This window comes from Armigeres subalbatus, chromosome 3, assembly GCF_024139115.2.
Source record: "Armigeres subalbatus isolate Guangzhou_Male chromosome 3, GZ_Asu_2, whole genome shotgun sequence".
NCBI classification, from domain to species: domain Eukaryota; kingdom Metazoa; phylum Arthropoda; class Insecta; order Diptera; family Culicidae; genus Armigeres; species Armigeres subalbatus.
Window position 1 is genome coordinate 103708509 of NC_085141.1, and position 21259 is coordinate 103729767.

At 41.7% G+C, this 21259-nt stretch overlaps 2 protein-coding genes across 6 annotated transcripts in view; both read left to right on the plus strand.

Moving 5' to 3' along the window:
- LOC134224766 (pyrokinin-1 receptor) overlaps positions 1 to 21259 on the plus strand; it is a 680810-nt gene that overhangs the window by 177133 nt on the left and 482418 nt on the right. For 4 of the 5 annotated variants that reach the window (XM_062704330.1, XM_062704329.1, XM_062704327.1 and 1 more), the window contains exon 1: positions 19751 to 19888. The exons of the other annotated variant lie outside the window; for it this stretch is intronic. The gene's annotated coding sequence lies outside the window, so the exon portion shown is untranslated. Of the gene's footprint in view, positions 1 to 19750; positions 19889 to 21259 lie in introns of those variants that run through there. 5 annotated transcript variants of the gene reach the window in all.
- On the plus strand, positions 1853 to 17857 carry LOC134226583 (CLIP domain-containing serine protease B4-like). The gene is made up of 4 exons (XM_062707434.1): positions 1853 to 2005; positions 2065 to 2231; positions 16657 to 16901; positions 17152 to 17857. Exons 1-4 carry the CDS (start codon positions 1936 to 1938, stop codon positions 17750 to 17752), a joined length of 1083 nt encoding a protein of 360 aa, XP_062563418.1. The 5' UTR covers positions 1853 to 1935; the 3' UTR covers positions 17753 to 17857.

Below are 21259 nucleotides of genomic sequence, written 5' to 3' on the forward strand. Positions count from 1 at the left end.
CTGGTTGGTTGGATGGCCTCATATGCCCAATCTATAAGAAAGGGCACAGACTAGAGTGTGCCAATTACAGAGGGATCACACTTCTGAGCTCGGCGTTCAAAATCCTGTCGCGTATCCTGTTTAACAGACTGAGACCGCTTAGTTCTTCGTCGGCGAATACCAGGCAGGTTGTCGTGAGGGCCGATCAACGACCGATCAGATGTTTAGCCTGCGGATGATCTCTGATAAAATCCGGGAGTACAACTTGCAGACTCACCATCTGTTCATTGATTTCAAAGCAGCAGATAATGTCTGAACATGGTTTTCCGGCGAAACTGATTAGACTGATACGTGCAACGCTGGATGGCTCGAAATCAAGTATTCAGATTGCAGACGAAATGAACCTCGTTTGTGACCTTAGACGGATAGAAGCAGGGTGATGCACTTTCGAATTTATTGTCCAACATTGCACTCGAAGGCGCTATTAGGAGATCTGGCGTGCAGAGGAACAGCACTATCATCACACGGTCACATATGCTCCTGAGCTTTACGGACGACATCGACCTTATTGGACGCGATCGCAGAGCAGTAGTGGAGGCTTTTGTTCCACTGAAGACTCTACCAAGACAAAGTACATGGTGGCAGGTAGAGATAGAGGAAGACCTATTCTGCCGTAATCTGAAAAAGTGACGTAACAGCCATTTTACAACATGTATGTTTTCCATTTTTCTGTTAAAGAGCTCGATGAGTAGTACTCGTTAACACCATTTTTAAAAAATGGCGTATACGTCACTTTTTCAGATTACGGCAGGATTGGTGTTGGTGCTGAGGTAGTGCTTGATGGGGATGTGTTTGAAGTTGTTGAAGAATTTGTTTACCTTGGAACGCTTGTGTCATGTGACAATGACGTTTCCCGTGAAGTGAAAAGACGTATTGCTGCTGCAAATATGGCCTTTTATAGATTATCTATACAAATCCACCCAGCCCGTTGTTGGGGGCATAGAGTGTGATGCTCACGATAATAAACAATGTGCGCTCGTTTGACTGTGGATATACAATAGTAAAGCACATGTGAAGATTAGACAAATCAAGCATCCGAAATATATTCAATTTACAAAAAAAGCTAACCGCGGTGGAGGTTGGTACTCGGATTCTGGTGGCTTTTCCGCAATCAAACCCAAGTTTAGAATTGATTTAAAAATTTATCACTTTATTATTACTTTATTATCACAGCAAAACAACCATTTCTAATGCAAGTTTGACGACCAACAATGCACTGTTTTTTGAACAACATTGGACAAATAATCGAATAAAATTTTCAAACATAATATTTGACAAATAGATTATTCTCAAATATTTGCTCATTGTATTCTGGCACATATAAAATAATCAGCAAACATCGCGTTTTGTTAAAACAGGCAATGCCAAAAATTAGACAAACAGTGCAGTTTAATCCTGAATGCGCATTAACTTTCGATTCAAAGAGCGTTCGAAAGTAAACAAGAATGTGGGTGTGGACTTCACGGAGAAACTCATTTACCCATTAATGGGTACTTTTGTATGTTATTAATGGGTTATGCCGCCGAGCTTAAAAAAAATGGGTAATTTTTTCTGCAGAAAGGAAGAGATAGCGTATGCTTAGTGTACAAGAAAGGCATACATTATGACTTTTTGTTTTCTAAAAATGTAGGCATTTTTTTCACTGTTACTTCCTGTATTTGTAAAAATTCTGATGCATTGCAACGTTAATTAATATTATTATGTGATTGATTGATGACCTATATTCACAAAGACAGATTCGTATTGAGCTTACTAAAAGCGTTATCTGTCTCTTTTCGCATACCATGAGCAACGTTGAGTATAATGATTCAATAGATCATTTTTCAGTAGAAGCTGAAGGACTACGAAGTAAAGTCCTATCTTCATTGGCTTCCACTTCACGTAGCAGTATACAAAATGTTGCAAAATCGAGAGGTGTTCCGGTCTTTTATCCTGCTTGGACTCGCATTTTCGGGATATAGTTTAGGTGATTTTATATATTCAAGTGTTGTAGCACGGATTTAAACTAAACGCTTTCTCTCTCAGATGAAAATGATGACTGTATTAATCCCGCTGGACAATCCGGTCGGTGCATCAATTTCCGCAATTGCAAATCGGTGATGGAAATCTACAGCAAAGCAGTTGTATCGCCGGATGAAAGTCAATTCATCGAGGAGAGCCGATGTGGACTGTCTACTGAAAAAGGAACTCTGGTAGGTGATAACAGCTGAGCTGAATCGTAGTTTATCAATGTTTTGGCGTGAACATAAACAAAAACACAACATATCGAAATGGGGTGAAATTCATTTGATGTCTGTTTTGTGGAATGGTCTACTAAATCGAGACCAGTTTGTAGTGCTCCACTCATTTCCACTAGTTTTTGTATGTTTTTTATAAAGAATCAGCCTTCTGTTGAACAGAGCCAAATGAAAGGCACCTTTTAGTTTTTCTTGTGCAATTTAGCACCATTTCCTTTTTGAGCCATCCAATTCTCAACTTGATCGCAACTTATAATCAAAGAGTACTCGGCGACGGATCTATCCTACTTCGATTGGCCCCCGTCGGTGAAAGCTCCTCCGAAACCGACGACTTGCATACTTGGAAGGCTACAGTCAAACCTCCATGAGTCGATGTTCTATGACTCGATAGCGACTCAAAGGGGCAAATTAAGCCATATTAAAAAAAAATTTCTCAGTTAAAGATCCATAAAGTACGTCACGCAAAAATCGGCGATTTTTGACCCCCCTCCCCCCTTCGTCACACTTTTTGTATTAAACCTCTAAAATTTTTGTATGAGTCGTCACGCTGCTCGGAACCCCCCCTCCCCCCTAAGAGCGTGACGTACTTTGTGGATGGCCCCTTACTGTAATGATCCCTTCAAACGGCGGTGCGCCGTTGACTTTTATCGGCGGCGGCGGCGTGAACCGGCGTTGATGAAAAAATCAATGGCTAAAAAAATCAATTTTAACGCGGATTTTTGAATTCACGCGGTTTTGATTCACACGGTACGAATCGCCCGTATGAAAATCGTGGAATAAAATTGTAATATTCTTCGTCGATCATCAAACAGCACATTCCATAGTAAATTACCAGCGACACTAATATTGTTATTTAAATTAAAACTCTTTTATTATTTTCTGATTTTGATGAATCAAAATTTAACAACGAATCCTGCTTCACTTTTCGTGACCCTTGAGCAGTATATTGAGAATTAGACTTCGGTGTGATAGCACTAATTTGTTAATATTTTTTTCCAAAAGTTTTCCCAATTCAGGATTTTGATAAACTCCAGTCAATTTACTTCTCAATATATCTAACTTTCAGAAAAATTCTTACTATTATTCTTTGAGTTACATATACAATTCATGGTCATGGTTTGAGCGGCTGCATATATTATATTATATGCATATATTTTAGTATATTATGTTACCGTACGGTAACATTGGTTATTTTGATGATGTGGAACGGTAGGGTAAACCCGTTTCGGTCTGACCTAGAAATCAAAATTGAAATAACCCGTGTAGGCTCATTTTTCGTCCGATTGCCATGAAATTTTCAGGAAAGAAGCGTCATCATGTCTATTTTTTGGTACATGACTTGATTTGACCATGGTGCCAATCCGGCCGGATTTATTAAGGGGGGGTCCTGGGTCAGATGCAGTCAAAAACGGGTCATTTTTTTAAAACCATTGATAAATGAACGAAAGTGACTAGAATGCTGATGCAAACGTGGTCAATCATCATTGACCAGCATCAGAAGTTAGTTTTGATACATTTGAATCACCAGGACATGGTTCCGGATGTTCCGGGAACCTGGTTCCCTGGGGTATCCTGGGGTGGTGGACACTTTTCAAGTGGACACAACCCAGTCTTGCGACATATCAAACTTCATGGTTTTTGAAGAGAATCCTAATAGATGAGTTTTTAGGAGGTTTTGGACACATTGGCCACATCCGGAAGTGTTCCCGGGAGCCTGGTTCCCTCAAGGAAGTGGACAAATTTCGATTAGCACCGAAACCCATCTTGTGACATATCAAACTCCATGATTTTGAAATACAAGCTCACTAGATGAGTTTTTGAGAGGTTTTGGACAAAGTGGCCACGTTCGGAAGCGTTCCCGGGAACCTTGTTCCCTCAAGAAAGTGGACAAATCTTGCCTAGCACCGAAACCCATCTTGCGACATATCAAACTCCATGATTTTGAAAGACAAGCTCAATAGATGAGTTTTTGAGAGGTTTTGGGCACATTGGCCAAATCCGGAAGTGTTCCCGGGATCCTGGTTCCCTCAAGGAAGTGGACAAATTTCGATTAGCACCGAAACCCATCTTGCGACACACCAAACTCCATGATTTTAAAAGACAAGCTCAATAGATGAGTTTTTGAGAGGTTATGGGCACATTGGTCACATCCGGATTTTGGACACGTTGATCACGTTGATTATCACCGCAACCCATCTTGCGACCCATCAAACTCCATGATTTTGAAAAACAAGCTCAATAGATGAGTTTTTGAGAGGTTTTGGACACATTGGCCACGACCGGATATGTTCCCGAAAGCCTGGCTCCCTCAGGGAAGCGGACAAATTTCGATAAGCACCGAAACCCATCTTGCGACACATAAAATTCCATGGTTTTGAAAGACAACCTCAATAGATGGGATTTCGAGAGGTATTGGACACATTGGTCATTTTTTTTTTTGCTTTATTAATGTGTTTTTTTAATTCTAGGATTAAGTTCAACACAGAAAGCACATTGGTCACGTCCGGAAGTGTTTCCGGGAAATTGGTTCCCCCAAGAAAGTGGACAAATCTTGCCTAGCACCAAAAACCATCTTGCGATATATCAAACTCTGATTTTTAAAAACAAGCACAATACATGATTTTTTGACAGGTTTTGGACACGTTGATCACGTCCGAAAGTGTTCCCGGGAGCCCGGCTCCCTCAAGGAACTGGACAAATTTTGATTATCACAGAATCCCATCTTGCGACCCATCAAACTCCATGATTTTGGAAAACAAGCTCTATAGATGAGTTTTTGAGAGGTTTTGGACACATTGACCACATCCGGAAGTGTTCCCGGGAGCCTGATTCCCTCAGGGGACCGTACAAATTTCGATTAGCAACGAAACCCATTTTGCGGCATGTTCAACTCCACGATTTTGAAAGACAACATTGGGAAAGAAAAGACATTTTGGGACTGTTCCAATCTTAGCTCACGCGAGTAGACACCTGCACCCGCTCTACCTTCGAAGAGGGAGCCGTCAGTATAACAAACAATGCTGTCCGACATACTTCTCTCCAAATAGCCAAATGTCCACTCATCCCGCGAGGGGAATTGTGTTGAAAATGTCCTATAAGGGAAACTACTAGCGAGTGTGAGATCACTTGGAGCAAGGACTGTTCTGTCCCAATCAACCATGAGTTGTAACAACGAAGTGTGTAGAACTGCGGTTCACAGGATTCTCTTCCATGAAACCGAGAACCCATAATCGGTAAGTACAAGAAAGTGCTTCTTGTTTGAGATGTATGTGTAGTGGGACAATGTCGAGAAGAACCTCGAGAGCAGCCGTGGGAGTCGAAGAGAACGCACCAGTCATTGCCATTAGGCACATCCTTTGAAGATGGCCTAATTTAGACTGAATTGTCCTCACTTCACCCTTTTGCCACCACACAAGACATCCATAAGCCAAAATTGGTCGTACAACTGTTGTGTAAATCCATTTGATATATTTAGGTTTAAGACCCCAAGTTTTACCAAAAGTTCGTCGGCATTGACCGAAAGCCATACACGCATTTTGACTCTGAACTCAATGTTAGGAGTCCAGGAGAGCTTGGAATCAAGAATTAGTCCCACATACTTTACCTGATCCGTTACATTGATTTCAGAGTCAAAAGATGTAATGGGCGAATACCATTACGGTTACGTTTTTCCGTGAAAAGTACAATAGATGTTTTATTTGGATTAACCGAAAGGCCATATTGGCGACACCAACTTTCGACTGCCTGAAGAGCATTTTGCATCAGGTCGAATAAAGTAGTAATACACAAACCGACTATTAATATTAGATAGTCGTCGGCAAGTCCATAGGTAGGAAAACCGCCATTATTGAGTAATCTCAATAGCGTATCTGCAACGAGGTTCCACAAAAGTGGAGATAATACTCCCCCTTGGGGGCAGCCACAGACACTTAATTTCCTAATCGCTGCTTGACGTAATGTAGAGTAGAGATGTCGGCTTTTGAGCATCTGGTGAATCCATTTGGTAATTATATTAGGTAGCCCATGACAACGTGCGGCTTCCAATATTGCATCGAAAGACACGTTGTCAAAAGCACCCTCAATATCTTAGAACGCACCCAAGCATGATTGCTTTTGAGCAATTGCTTTTTCGATGTCGTAGACAACCTTGTGTAGAAGGGTCACTGTGGACTTTCCAGATTGGTAAGCATGTTGATTAACATGAAGAGGCATGTTTGCCAAACAGTCATCACGAATGTGATGATCGATAATGCGTTCTAAGCATTTCAGAAGAAATGAGGTCAGACTGATGGGTCTAAATCTCTTTGCTTCTTCATACGAAGCACGTCCTCCTTTTGGGATAAACTTTACAGTGACATCCCGCCAGGATATGGGAATATACCCAGTAGCAAAACTGCATACTAAAAGTTTTTTCAAAACATGTTTGATATGCTCAAAACCCTTCTGAAGAAGAACGGGATAGATCCCATCTTCCCCTGGAGATTTGTAAGGAGCAAAACTATTAAGAGCCCATTGAATCGATTCAGTAGTTATGATTCTACGAGCCCAAGACCCATAACTTCATGAAAAGACATCAGGAACATCCGAAGAAGCAATATCTACACATCCAGGGAAGTGTATATCAAATAAGTGCTCTAACGCTTCTTCGTCAGAAGAAGTGTAGTCGCCATTTGGCTTGCGAATTTCGCCAACTTGGAAATCCTTGGATCTCGCAAGAATTTTGTTCAATCGAGTGGCTTCACTCAAATTGGAAACATTTGCACAAAGGTTTTTCCAGCCGAATCGTTCAGCAGATCGTAGAGCCTTCTTGTAAGCTTTGCGAGCCAACTTGAAAGAATCCATCCCTGCTGAATGGCGTCTGTTCCAACTCCTTCTACACTGCTTCCTGAGCTTAGCCAAATCGGAATTCCACCACGGGGTTCCTCTTGAGGTTTTCACAGAACGCAAGGGGCAAGCTTCTTCAAAAGCTTCCACGATATGCAACGTTGTAGTATCAACGGCATCATCCAAGTCGGTAGGAGTTTCAATGGATGGTAGATATCCATGAAATTTTGTCGAGAGCAACTCTGTATAGAGATCCCAGTTGGTTGAACGAGGATTTCTAAAACGCAAGGTCTGCGAAGAAACATTCAACTGATCAAAATAGATGTAGCGATGGTCAGATATGGATTCCTCATCTGACACATGCCAATTCATCAACTCGTGACTGATTCTATTGGAGCAGAGAGTTATGTCTAATACTTCTGCTCTATTAGATACCATAAAGGTTGGGCGATTGCCTATGTTAAGTAAACCAAGTTCGGTACTACTTAAGTATTCCATCAAGCTGGAGCCTCTCAGATTGATATCCGAGCTACCCCAGATGATGTGATGAGCATTAGCATCACTACCGACAATTAGCGGAAGGCCTTTTGACGTGCAATAACTGACCACTTGTTTGAAAGCATCCGTAGGGGATGGTTCATCATGTGGTAAATAAACCGAACAATAGACGTATTTCCTGACGGGGATCCGCCAGTTGCATCAATTGTGACAGCACATACATCTCTGGTTGTTAGTTCAGAGATAAGTGTAGCAACGATAGCGTTGTTAACAAGTACACATGCACGCGGCATTGATCGAGAGTTTGCCATTTCATTACTGAAAGCAGCAAAAACCGGGTTCACTAGGTTACCTAGGTAAAAGCTACCCTTGCGAAAATAGGGTTCCTGCACCAAAGCCACTTGGGATTTGCCATTTTGCATAAGTCTACAAAGATTAATCGTTGCTGTTCTTTTGTGCTGAAGATTGATTTGAGCTATCCTAACTGTAGCCATTGCGAATTACGATAATACACTCCACAACTTCAACATTTATGTGAACAGCAACGATGAAACCAAGTCGGTATCGTATCAAGAACGTCAAAGACGAAACACAGAGTACACTGTGAAAAACGCATAAAGCGAATCCATATAGGTGACAATTAGATGAAAAACTAAATAAAACCATTCTCATAATCCTACCCTTATTTAACCTCAAGTTGAGATTGAATAAGAGTAGCCGATTATTCCGGAGAAGCAAAAAGTCAACTACGCCATAGCTCCGGTTGGCGCAATAAGGGCTCAATACTGTGAAGGGTGCCCTGGTGCTTCACAGGCTCCGTTAGCGGTTAGGTTCTTTTTAGACCCCCCTAACCATTCATTCATAGGCACGGTAAGCATAAAGCCGCATCACACCAAGAATTAGGGGTCACCTGTATGGTGGACTTTTACCACTGGAACAGGCAATCCGTAGCGTTATTCTTAGCCAGACAACCGGCTGCCGACACCACACGGCTATCTAGGCTGTTCGTGGAGAGAAATTGACATTGACTTTACGTCAGCTCTCAATGTGGCCGAACAGCCAACAATCGACCGGGTAATCTGCAAACGTAGCTGAAATCCGCCACCTATTTGTCCGGGCGTCCGTCCGTACCTCCAGGAAACCGTTGGGTTGACATCGCCATCTTTCCGGCCGACGCAATTGGCCCTCACAGCTCTAAGCCCGGTCAGTGCATTTTTTAAGAATCGTTGCCGTCGTCGCCCATCCTTTCGTCCGGGGCGCCCATAACACAAGAAACCCGGCCCGGGCCACCTTCTTCGTAGCACGCCAAGCCTGCTACGACCACCGCCATCTTGCTGGCCGAGACACCCGGCCCGCCCAACTGTAAACCTTGTCGGTGGAGCCGATTCTGGGAAACCCGATCCTCGGTACCTTCTTCGACAAGATCCAACGAAGATATCCGTCCGACGCCTTTCCGCCGCCGCCCCGCGCTTCAACTCCGACGATAATCGCCCTGCCGTCCACCAACCGTTGCCGTTAAAATAAAGCAGTAAGTCAAATTTACTATTACTTGTTCTAGGACCCCACATCCGAAACTCTCCCCTACTTATACCGCCCTGGGACCCGGGAGAAAAAAGAAGGCCTTTGGTGCCCACCCCGGAAGCGGCCGTTGGCTCAAAACCAGCTGCTTGGGGCTTAAGCGGGTTCCCTTCTGGGACCAAGCGATTTCTCCCGGGGTCAAATCGTTTCAATTAAGAGAATTTGCAGTGCTACTTCGTTCACCTGATGTGACCCTTGGATCCTGGAAGGACATACACGATGGAATCCACTAATGACAACCACAATGTACAGTTTACTCCCCACATCGCGTTCTTTTATGCACAAATCTCAATAGATGGTCAACATAACTTAAATGAGCTCTGGCTGAGTAAGACTGGGGCACGATTGAATATTTTCCTCATAAGTTGGTAAAATATGCCAAAAAAGTTCTTGGTGGAGTTCCTGAAGGAATTTCCGGAGGAAACTACGATTTTTCTAAGTTTCATTAAAAATTCCTTTGTAAAACCCTATAAGAAATTCTGCGGAAACTCACATAGGCATTTTTCAAAAACCATTAAGATTCTCGTTGGGAAATTCCTTTAGTAAAACCACAGGTATTCTTCCAGGATTTCATTCGCAAATTTATTAGAGAATGAAATAGTTTCCGAAAGAATTCCTAAAACAATTCCCGAAGAAATTTCTGAAAAATCTTCGAAGGGGTTCAGAAAGGACTCTCCGAGGGAATAGCGAAATTTTCGAAAAATCTTAGTGTAAAAATACTTGGTCCGAACTTGAACGACTTCACTGTTGATCCCACGACTGACATCCCACAAATCACACCGAGGAAATACAAAACCGAACTAGCTTGTTTGCTTGCTAAATGTAGACTCGTTTATTCGTCATAAGGAACAAAGGTTTGGGCACGCAGACCTTGCTTTTTATATGTAAAGGTATTTTATAATTATGCCGATACCACCGACTTCAAAAATAGTTTACATTAGGGAACCGAAGGAATTCCCGCAGAAAAATCAGGAAGAATCTTTTCAGTAAATTTCGAAAACAAATTCTAGGGAGTTTCTAGAAGAATTTCCGAATGATTCCCAAAAGCAATTTCCGAAGAAATTTCTTTGAATTATAAACCTTCTATACAAAAAGTGTTACGGGGGGGGGGATGATGATTGGACCCTCATCATCCCCCCCCCCGTAACACTTTTTGTATAGAAGGTTTATAATTCAAAGAAATTTCTTCGGAAATTGCTTTTGGAAATCATTCGGAAATTCTTCTCTATTACCAAATTAAGCGTTACGTAATTTTAGAAAGAACCCTTGAGGAAATTGCTCAAGAACTTCTTCCTAAAGTTACCAAAGAATTTTCAAAGGATTACCCGTAGAAATTCCTAATTTGTTTAAAGTAGTTCTGCAAGAATTCCTATGGGAATTTAAGGTAAAGTTGTCAAAGAACTTGTATAGGAGCCCCTAGAGGAAATTAAAAAACCCTGATTAATCCACCTAGCGGTAATGGTGCCTTTCTCGTGCATTATAAAAATAGTATTTTGGCCATAACTCTTGAGCCCATACCCAACAAACATTTGAAGCTGAAGATGAGCTTGTTTCGTGGCAAATAAGCTTCTTCAGCTAAAAAAATAGCTTGTTCAGCTTAAAATGTTTGTTGGGTAGTCCTATCTGGCCAATTTTCAATAGGAAACAATGGTCGAGTATCCTGCGTCGAATGCAATTTGTTGCGAGTAAATCGGTTAAGGATAAGTGCCTGAAAAGTGAGTGACAATTTTTTACTCAGTTTTTCTATAGAAAAGTGGTATTTTGGCCATAATTTCCGAACCCATAGTCCGATCTGACCAATTTTTACCTGAAAAATGAGAGACATTTTTTTTGGGGGGGGTGCGCACACACACACACACACACACACACACACACACACACACACACACACACACACACACACACACACACACACACACACACACACACACACACACACACACACACACACACACACACACACACACACACACACACACACACACACACACATACACACAGACATCACCTCAATTCGTCGAGCTGAGTCGATCAGTATATAACACTATGGGTCTCCGGGCCTTCTATAAAAAGTTTGTTTTTGGAGCGATCATATAGCCTTTACGTATACTTAGTATACGAGAAAGGCAAAAAAATCCAATGTCCGAAGAAATTCCTAAAATAACCCTCCGTATTAATTTCCGAAGAAATTCCAAAGCAAATTTTCAAAGACTAAACATATTTCCGAAGGAATCTGAAGGAATTTTTAGAGGAATTCTAAAATATTTTCTGTCGATATTTTAAAAGGAATTTGCGAATGATTTTCGGAAGCTATATCCGAAAGAATTTCTAAGGGAATTACTAAATGATCTTATGAAGCAATTTCTAAAGCAATTTCCTACGAAATTTCCAAAGGATTTGCCAAAAGAACGAAACTTGACGAATTTCCTAAGGTTTTTTTTAAACAAAGGAATACGTGGAGGAAATTCTGACGTAATTCCTGAAGTAAATTTTAAGTATCCGTTTTAGGAATCCGTCTCCGGGGAAGTTTTTGTAGAACGTTTTGAGGCAATTTCCTAGGGAATCCTGGACGAATCTTCAAAGGAATCTCTGGAGGAAATTGCGAATAAATTACTGGGAAAAATTCCAAAGCAATTCTTGAAGAAACTAAGGAATTACATCAGAAATTCCAGTTGGCATTTTCTCTGAAATTCTGTTGAGATTTTTGTCTAAATCCCCTTTGAGAATTCCTTCGGAAATACTACATATCATAAAATCCTTCAAAAATACCTTTATCGATCCCTCTAGAAATTCCTTTAGGAATTCTTCAAGGAAGTATTTTACCATTGAAAACTCAAAAGTTCTCTTTTGGGAATGCCTTCAAAAATTTATTTAGAAATTCCTCCAGAATTTTATTGTTTTTAATAACAAGAAAATACCGCCTGGAATTGCTTCGGATATTCCTCCAGGGACTTCTTTAAAAGATTATTTGAAAAACCTCCTAGATTTCTTTCGGAGATTTCTCCGCATTTTTTTTCGGAAGATCTTCCAGGAAATCCTTTGAAATTGATTGAAAATGAAGTTGTTTGCGATGTAGTTACTTATTGAATTTTCGAAAAAAAAAACTAAAGTTAAATAACAAACACTAAAAGACTTTCGGAAATATGAAGGCATTTTCGAAGAAATTCCTGCAAAGTTTCGAAAGAATTCCCGGAGAATGTTTTAAAGGAATTGCTGGAAAAAGCTCTGAAGAAATTCCTTAGGCAAATTTTGAATGTACTCCTTATGGATATCTAGAAGATTTTTTTCCAGCGATTCATGAAATAATTGCTGAAACAATTTCAAAAGGAATAATTTCCGAAAAACGAATAGATTTTTTTCAGGAATTCCGTAAGAAATTTCCGAAGGAATTGCTAAAGAAACTTCCGCAGGAATTGCTAAATTATCTTCCAACGAAATTCCTCAAGGAGTCTCCGAAGGAGAATGTAGGAATTTGTGGAACAAAATCCGAAAGCATTCCTTGAGCAATTTCCGAAAAATCGTAAGAAATTTTCTGAAGAAATCCGTAATGAAAATTCTTAAGGAATTTTCGGAGAAATTTTGTGAGGAATATCCAAAGGAATACCCAAACAAATTTTAGGAAGAATACCGAAAATAATCTAGGTTTAAGGTTTTTTTAAAGAAACTTTTCGGAGGAATATCTGGAGGAATTATCAAATACATTTCTTGATTTATTTCCGAACTAATTTCTAGAATATTTTTCGAAGGAATTCATAAATGAATGTTTAAACGATACTTCTTCGAATATTCTCAGAAATGCCAGGAATTTTACAATGAGACTTTTACAATACAGTATTAAATAATTTCAAGACAATAAAATAAAATTTTAATTTTCGTAATGTTTGAAAATACCTGACGATTTAACTAAATAATTTGACTAAATACTATGCAACGAGGCGACAACGTCCCAGTTTTGGGATACAATGGCTGTAAATAAGAAAATAAGAAGCAAATTAACTGATGCTCGTAATATTTGCTCAGCAATATTTGCTTTGCTGATGCTCAGTAAGTGGTTTTGTCAGTTATATTCAGAAATTGATTTCAAAATATAAATTACTTACTCGGGATTCGGAACAAAAAAAAATCGGTAAAGCATTCACAATTGGAATTTAATTATTTTATTATTTTAATAGCACAAATCTACAAACAAAGAAAACTGATTAAATAAGTTGATTTAAATAAATAAAAAAAATAATATTGTCAAAATAACTAATGTACAACTTAACTAGAAATTTCTAAACTGCAATAATTTCCTGCACCAATGCCAGATTCTTTTATTTTTAGGCCCCACAAAAGCTTATGAACCACAACAAACCCATTTTGCGAGCCACCTCCAAGTTTAGGTGCCCGACTGAATGAAAGAAAGCAGGGAAACGATGTGTTTCTTGAGTAATGAGGACGGAATCCCATCGGGGCCTGGATGGAATGAGGATTTCAGTCTGGTTGCGGCATTGGAAATCGTCGTGTCTGAAACAACCACGCTGCTTAGCGTCTGATTTGTGACCGGAACATTCTCTGCGGCAAGTGAGATGTGATCGGCAGGGAGCTCTTCATTTGAGAAAACGCTGGCAAACTTAGCAGAGAATAGGCTACAGATATCTTGTTGCGTCGAGGCCGATACGTCGTCCAATACCATAGATGAAGACAATTCCTTTCTCCTTTCGTTGCTTTTCAACGTAATTCCAAAAGGATTTTGGATGGGATCGGAGCCTAGATTGAATTCCCTGCTCGTATCGGTGATAAGAGGTCTTACTCAAGCGTTTGTATTCGTAGTTCAGCCTGACATAGTGTTGTTTCAGCGGGAGTGTACGATATTTGGTAAACCTTTTGAGTGCGGCCTTCTTCATTCTTTTTAGCAAACGTAATTCATTTGTCATCCAAGGAACGCGGAAGCCATCGAGAACAATCTTCTTCAGGACATGCCGATCTATAACATAAGCCAAGACGTGTGAGAAAGTTTGTGCAGCGAGATTGACGTCGTCTGAATCCAGAATATGCTCCCAATCCAAATTAGACAACACAGCTTCTATACTACGGTGGTCTGCCTTCCGAAAATCGTACGAAACTGCCGATGAAGTGATGGAGAATTCAAGAGAACCATAATTCTTGACTGCGATAACTAATGCGGGATGATGTGGAACGAGCTTTACTAATGGTGCAGGTGCAGTTGAAATGAAAGGGGCAGTGTCGAAGCCGTTAACAAAGCAAAGATCCAAAATGCGATTGTTGTCATTAGTCACGTTGTTGATCTGGAACATATCTGCAGAACTATAGCTGTCAATAAACGTGACGGCTCCAGGATGAAAAGTGGAGAGTGCATGATCTGGACAGAGGAAACCACTATGAATCGGAATCCAAGCGACGCCCGAAAGGTTGAAGTCCCCCAATACCACAATTTCGTCACAAGGGGCCGCGTTGCTCGACACAGTACTAACTGACCGGCAATGTGCATCGATTTTTTGGGAGGGATTTTAGCAGAGCCCACTGCTAAATCCCACCACGCCCTAGGCAGTTCTCCCTGACTCACAGACAGCTGGGGAGGGGTCGTCAAGCCCTTGGACATGGTCCATGCTGTCCCTGCTGTCCCTGCTGCCCCCCGAGTACGGTCTGGAGGAATGTAGGCAGCACAGAGTAACAGGTGACGGTTTTTGAGTGCGATAGATACCCAAACTCGACGGAATTCCAAGCGTCATCCACAATGGCTTCCGCCTTTAGTCTCGTCCTAACAGCGACAAGCACTCCTCCTCCTATAGCTTTCGCGCTGTTGTTTGAGTTGCGATCACATCGGAATACCTCGTACCCGTTCCCGAAAACGTAACCAGAAAGCGTCCTATAATCTAGCCATGTCTCAATAAGCACGATGATGTCGTAGCATTGGTCCAGAGCGGCTAAATGATAGTCTTCAATACGACTATTCATCCCTCCAACACTTTGGTAGTATATGTTGAGATCGGAATTCGGGTACCCGGATGATGGAGCACTGGAAATCGAAACACTATCAGGTAGGGTAACGATTGCACGCTCGTTGTACTTGCCTGACGATGGAGTTCGGAAGACCTCATCTCCCAACTCAGACGCAGGACCGGGACGGCTGTTGGAAGCTGGCAGGAAGGGCTCGACTGCGCTGAGAGGGATAGCGGCTTCCTCAGAGCTCGCGGCAAGATTGCGTCCCGATGTCCGACTTGAAATTTCCAAGTGAGGTTGGCTGAACGAATGACTGAGGGCGAGAAACGGATCAGAGAGCGTATTGTTCCGAAGTGCTGTGTACTTGCCTGTAGACGGAGTTCGGAAGACCTCATCTCCCAACTCAGACGCAGGACCGGGACGGCTGTTGGTCGAAGGCAGGAAGGGCTCGACTGCGCTGAGAGGGATAGAGGCTTCCTCAGGGCTAGCGGCAAGATTGCGTCCCGATGTAAAACACATTATGGTGTCAGTTTTCAAATTTGTGCTGTGATTTTGTTTCATTTGTATGGATTTGACAGTCGGATTAACGAGAGAAACCTCGATAGTCCGGCCATACATTTGTCGGATAAGCGGGGGTATACTGTATTATACTAGATAAAGTTCAAACTCTCAAACTAATCAACCAACCTATTAATTAACCAAGACTATGTATGTCACTTCACCGACTTAGAGACACCATCGCTTAAGGTAGATTTGAAATTGAATTTTGACGAGATCCACCTTAACAACATTTATGAACTGCCATAAGGCTAGTTTAGTACTATTCCAATTAGAGATGAGCGTTCAGATCCGGAACCATTCAAATGATCCGGATCTCTAAAGTGAGTGAATGATTCGTGGATCATTTTTTAAAAGATCCGGATCACCAGATCAGCAAATTATTTGAACATCTGTAAGGAAACAATAAAATAAGTTCATTGTTTGTAATCCATACGCTTGCAAACAAGAAAGGGTGAAGTTATTGTCAGTACGCTTCAAAAGTTTGAGCCTGAATGACGAACGTTTCACTATTTTGCATTCTTCTTGCGTTTTGTTCTAAGGATCCGATCCGAAGTGATCCATTTTGCCCATCTCTAATTCCAATTAACTCCACCACGCTGTATTTCTTCATTTCAAGTATTAAGCTGTTTTCAGTGTCTCGTGCTTGGCTCGACTCGACTTAAGTTAATTGATTTTTTTTATTGCGATTAGTCATCGGCGTGGCAAAATTATGATGGGCGGCGCGCCGACCCAAAATCGTCGGCGGTGGCGGCGCGAGTCAAACCACCGGCGGCGGCGCACAGGTCTATAACCAGCACTACTCTGTCTTCTGGTTAGCATATTCATAGATCAGTGCAAGTGCTAAGAACTTTTTCACATCAACAAGCAAACCATATAACGTTGGTGTTTTTGCACATGACTTTCGTTTCATTCTCTTTGCCTTGCTTTGCCATACATGAACCCAGAACATAATGTTAACGCGTTTACCCTTCTGCAGGTGTGTTGTGTTGATTCGAGCATAAAATCCACGCTTCCAAAGCCTCCGGATTGCGGAGCGGACATGAGCAACCGAATCTTCGGAGGCCAGAAAACGGCTCTGGACGAGTTCCCCTGGACAGCGCTGATCAATTATCGCTTTGCAAATGGAAGCACCGCATTTCACTGCGGTGCGTCACTAATCAATTCTCGCTACGTGGTTACGGCCGCCCATTGCGTGGAGGATCACACCAGCGCTCTTAAAGTGTATGTATTGGTTACTTCAATATTAATCATTGTGCTTCTGCATTTCTCGTGCATTACTTTAAAAAGATATCCTGAAGGGACGAATTCTATGTATTGGCATGGTGTTCCTCACTGGAAGTTGGTCAGCCTTTCAAATAAATACTTGAATTAGCAATTTCCTAGATGTGCCAACTCTAGGTTGGCCTTAACACAACAATCGACTCAACAAACTACAGAAATAGAAAAGAAAGTTTTTTTTTTCAATTTACAGAGTTGGTGTTCGCTTGGGCGAGTGGGACCTTGATCAGCAGATCGATTGTGATGAAGACGATGAAGATACGTGCGCCAACGCTCCTCAAGATATGGACATCGAGAAGATTGTTGTACACGAAGACTACGACCCGGCGGACACCTCGTCGCACAACGATATTGCCTTGATTCGGTTCACCGAGGATGTCCAGATGTCGGCATTTGTTTCTCCTGTTTGTTTGCCGATGGACGGGGCGCTGCGCACGCTTAACATTGTGGGTTCCAGAGGGTATGCCGCGGGTTGGGGCCGAACGGAGACCAACAAAAGGAGCAGCATCAAGCTTAAAGTGCAATTGGAAGTGACAGATCCTAGAACCTGCGCCAATGTTTACCGACCCACTGGCATTACGTTGAGAGATACGCAAATATGTGCTGGAGGAGTGCGTGGTCAGGATACCTGCAGTGGAGATTCAGGAGGGCCTCTGTCGAAGTTAAATCAAGCTTCTTATTACTTGTACGGTATCGTAAGCTTTGGATCGAGCAAATGCGGTGTCAAGGGTATGCCCGGCATTTATACTGCCGTATCGAAGTATATCGAATGGATAGAAAGAAATCTTGAGTGAAAAAAATGGAATACATGTTTACGGTTTACGCAGTATAAGCTAAGCCCTTCAAGCGTTGAGAGCAAAATTAAAACTTAGCTTTCTCCTTTTACTCTTTTATTTTAATTTACTTGTTTAATTATTTTTCTACTTCTTTGATGACATCTTCTTCTTCTTATTGGCATCATATCCCCCACTGGGACATTGCCACCTCGCAGCTTAGTGTTCTTTCAGCACTTCCACAGTTGTTAACTGCGAGGTTCCTAAGTCAAGGTACCATTTTTGCATTCGTATATCATGAGGCTAACAAGATGAAAGCATGCGCAGGGAAGTCGAGAAAAATTCATGCACCTTATGCACCTTAATTCGAGGATTGCTTTTATTGTAGATGATTAAATGCAATATTGTATGTATTTTCTACAATTAGAAGAAAACCATAACGGCTGGCTTCATTTTTTGCTTGTGGCTGAACGACTACCAGAAGCACCTTGTCGATAGCAAAGTTAAATTCATATGAACAAGTGCAACATTCATATTTCATATTTCTTGCGGTTTCCCCGTTAAAAATTGCACCTGTAATATTCGCTGGTCACCCTATGAAACAGAGTTCGCTCTCTGCTCTGGCTCTCACACGAGAAAGCGCGCGCGCTGTTTCCAATGTGGTGAGTCCCACAACAAGCAACACGTGATTTTTGCCGGCATCAGCTGTGATGCAAGGCACCTACCTGCCTAAAGAGCATTCCACATGATAGCAATCATAGTAAACAAACCGGCATACTTCCAGTGAGCTCCACGCGGTCATCTCCCTATGTCCTATTCTCCCGCACGGCACCATCAGATAAATCGAGTCTGAGTGTCAAGCTACAGTTGACTGACTGGATTTCCACTCGGAGCACAGCCATCGCCGCCATGTGATTACAGCTTGGGTAAGGCATGGCAGCATTCGATCAAAGCGCAACAGACAACGGCGACGACGGCGTCGTCGGGTTGTATATCTATCTTTTATCAGCATTCCGGTCGCCCTGCGACAGGAACTGGAGCACGCCGAGCATGGTCGGGGCGCTGATTGTGGGTGGTGCGGAAGGCGGATAGCGACCCGCAGAATAATTCCAAGATCACTCCTGCTGCTGTTCAGTTATCATTGAATGCTTGAACCGTTCGGTTCGGTTTCTGGTACGCATTCGTAGGGCATTTCGCGCGTTTCAGTTTCCTGGCCCCCCTCGATGTAAGGAGCAGAATTATTCGAAGATCCCGAAAACGGTTAATTGTGTGTGGATCCGAGGGCGGCAGTGAATAGCCACGAATCGGAGAAAAGCTTTCGAGTGCGGTTGGATTTTGGCTTAGTCGTCGGGAGGATTAACGGAATTGCCACTTGTCGATAGCGAAATTGGCTGAAGTGCTCCTTGGCCGACCCGGTGATACCGGGGGAAACCGTCTCGCGGGAGGCGAATAACTGGCTGTCTATCGCGTGTCGCCCGTTGGCATTGAAAGAATGCCGACGGTGATGTGGAAATAAAATCAGGGAAAATGGGCGCAATAAATAGGAAAAGCGCGTAAATTCGTCGTTCCTGAGAAGCAGCGTTTTGGAAAGGAAGCCCCGTGTGTGAAAAGTGTGGGCGATTAATCGCAATCAAGTTTGAAGGGGTGCTCTTCATCACTTGTTGATTAATTTTACGGTGATGTTTACTGCGGAACGCGGAGGGGATGGCATACCGTTGGAGTTTTATCTTATCGTTGGTGATTTCTTAGTCGTCGTCAAGTTCATCTGAAGATCAGACGGAGCAGATTTTAATTTGGGTCGCCGAAGCTCGGTACCTTACGACCGTACTATATGTGGTGTTATCTGGTTGTTTGAAGTGACAAAGCCCGAGTTTCAAATAAGTGATCATCAATGTTGGGTGTTTATGGAATCATAAAGTGACGGTTTGTGCAATTCTAGCAAAAGCTTGTGAAATGCGTTGGATAACAATTGGTCCAATACCAACCTGGTTCCATGGTGGCATTAAAATCGTTAACGTAACAAATAATCAAAGTGCAGCCAGAAATCGAAGATGCTTCTTCGATCAGTAGTTCCATAGTCTTCATCACTAGGAAATGTCTGAAGATAGAGTAATCTGAAGAACGCATCCGTCAGTAAGAAAAAGATATTGAAGCAAAGTGAGTATGATATTTAATCACAGTATTCGAAAATAAACTTATTCGATGAATTGAACGAAAATATAAATGGACACTAGTTTGAAAAAGTACGTTATTGATTGACAACAAAATAAATGTCAATTTCTATTAGCAATGTGTTTAATAATACTTGGCCGTGGTTCTGCTAAACCGCACTAAGCAGCTTTTTCTGTGATACTTTGCTTGTAGAAGGAACACGAGAAATTAATTAAAAAGGGGAGAACAGCCCAATATGCGTCCATTTTTCGATGTTTTAACCACTGAATACCGAACCATTTCATCGTGGAGATTCAAAATTTACAAAACTTGCTATATTTTACAATGATCTTCTGCTAAAAATAATAAGTTTTGTGGTCTTCTAATGCATTTAAACATGTAGTTTTCGCTGTTGCCTGTCTGTTTCTTTTGAAAATGTGTGCCATTAAAATGCTTGATGTGGTTTTTTAATTGGATTCTACCGCGATTCACCCTAAGCATAACGAACAAACGGTATCATGGACGTTATAGGTACCATTTAAACTCTACATTCTCAATTACATACCCTATAAAAAAAGACCAGGTCATATTCACGTGAAAAATTACGTAATTAATGTGTCTTGAACAAACAACGATGTTTACCTTAAGGTTAAATTCATGCAACCTCTACTAAAAATCTTGGTGATTATGATTGCATATCCACGTACACAATTTAAGTAAGACACATGCGGTTGCGGTTTCAGTATTAGCAAAAAAATCTGCATTGTAAACAATATTCACTTAAGATTTATCTGTTTATAGAATCTATACAATTTCGTCAAAAGACATTTCGTCGAATGACATTTAGTCGAATGGCATTTGGTCGAAAGGACATTACGTCGCATGAACATTTGGTCGAAGGGACATTTCGTCAAAAATGAATTTTTCGTCCGCTAAAGACGTAGGACGTTTGGTCGAATGACGTTTAGTCGAAAGGACACTACGTCGAATGGACATTTAGTCGAAATTAAATCTTAGAATGAAGAAGATTCGTACATTTGGTTTAAAAGACATTTGGTCGAAAGCAAATTTTCGAATTAATAATCTTGGTACATTTAGTCTAATGACGTTCTTCTTCTTCTTCTTCGTTGGCATTACATCCCCCACTGGGACATTGCCGCCTCGCAGCTTAGTGTTCATTAAGCACTCCCACAGTTATTAACTGCGAGGTTTCTGAGCCAAGTTACCATTTCTGCATTCGAATATCATGAGGCTAACACGATAATACTTGTGTGCCTAGGGAAGTCGAGACAATTTCCAATCCGAAAATTGTCTAGACCGGCACCGGGAAACGAACCCAGCCACCCGCAGCATGGTCTTGCTTTGTAGCCGCGCGCG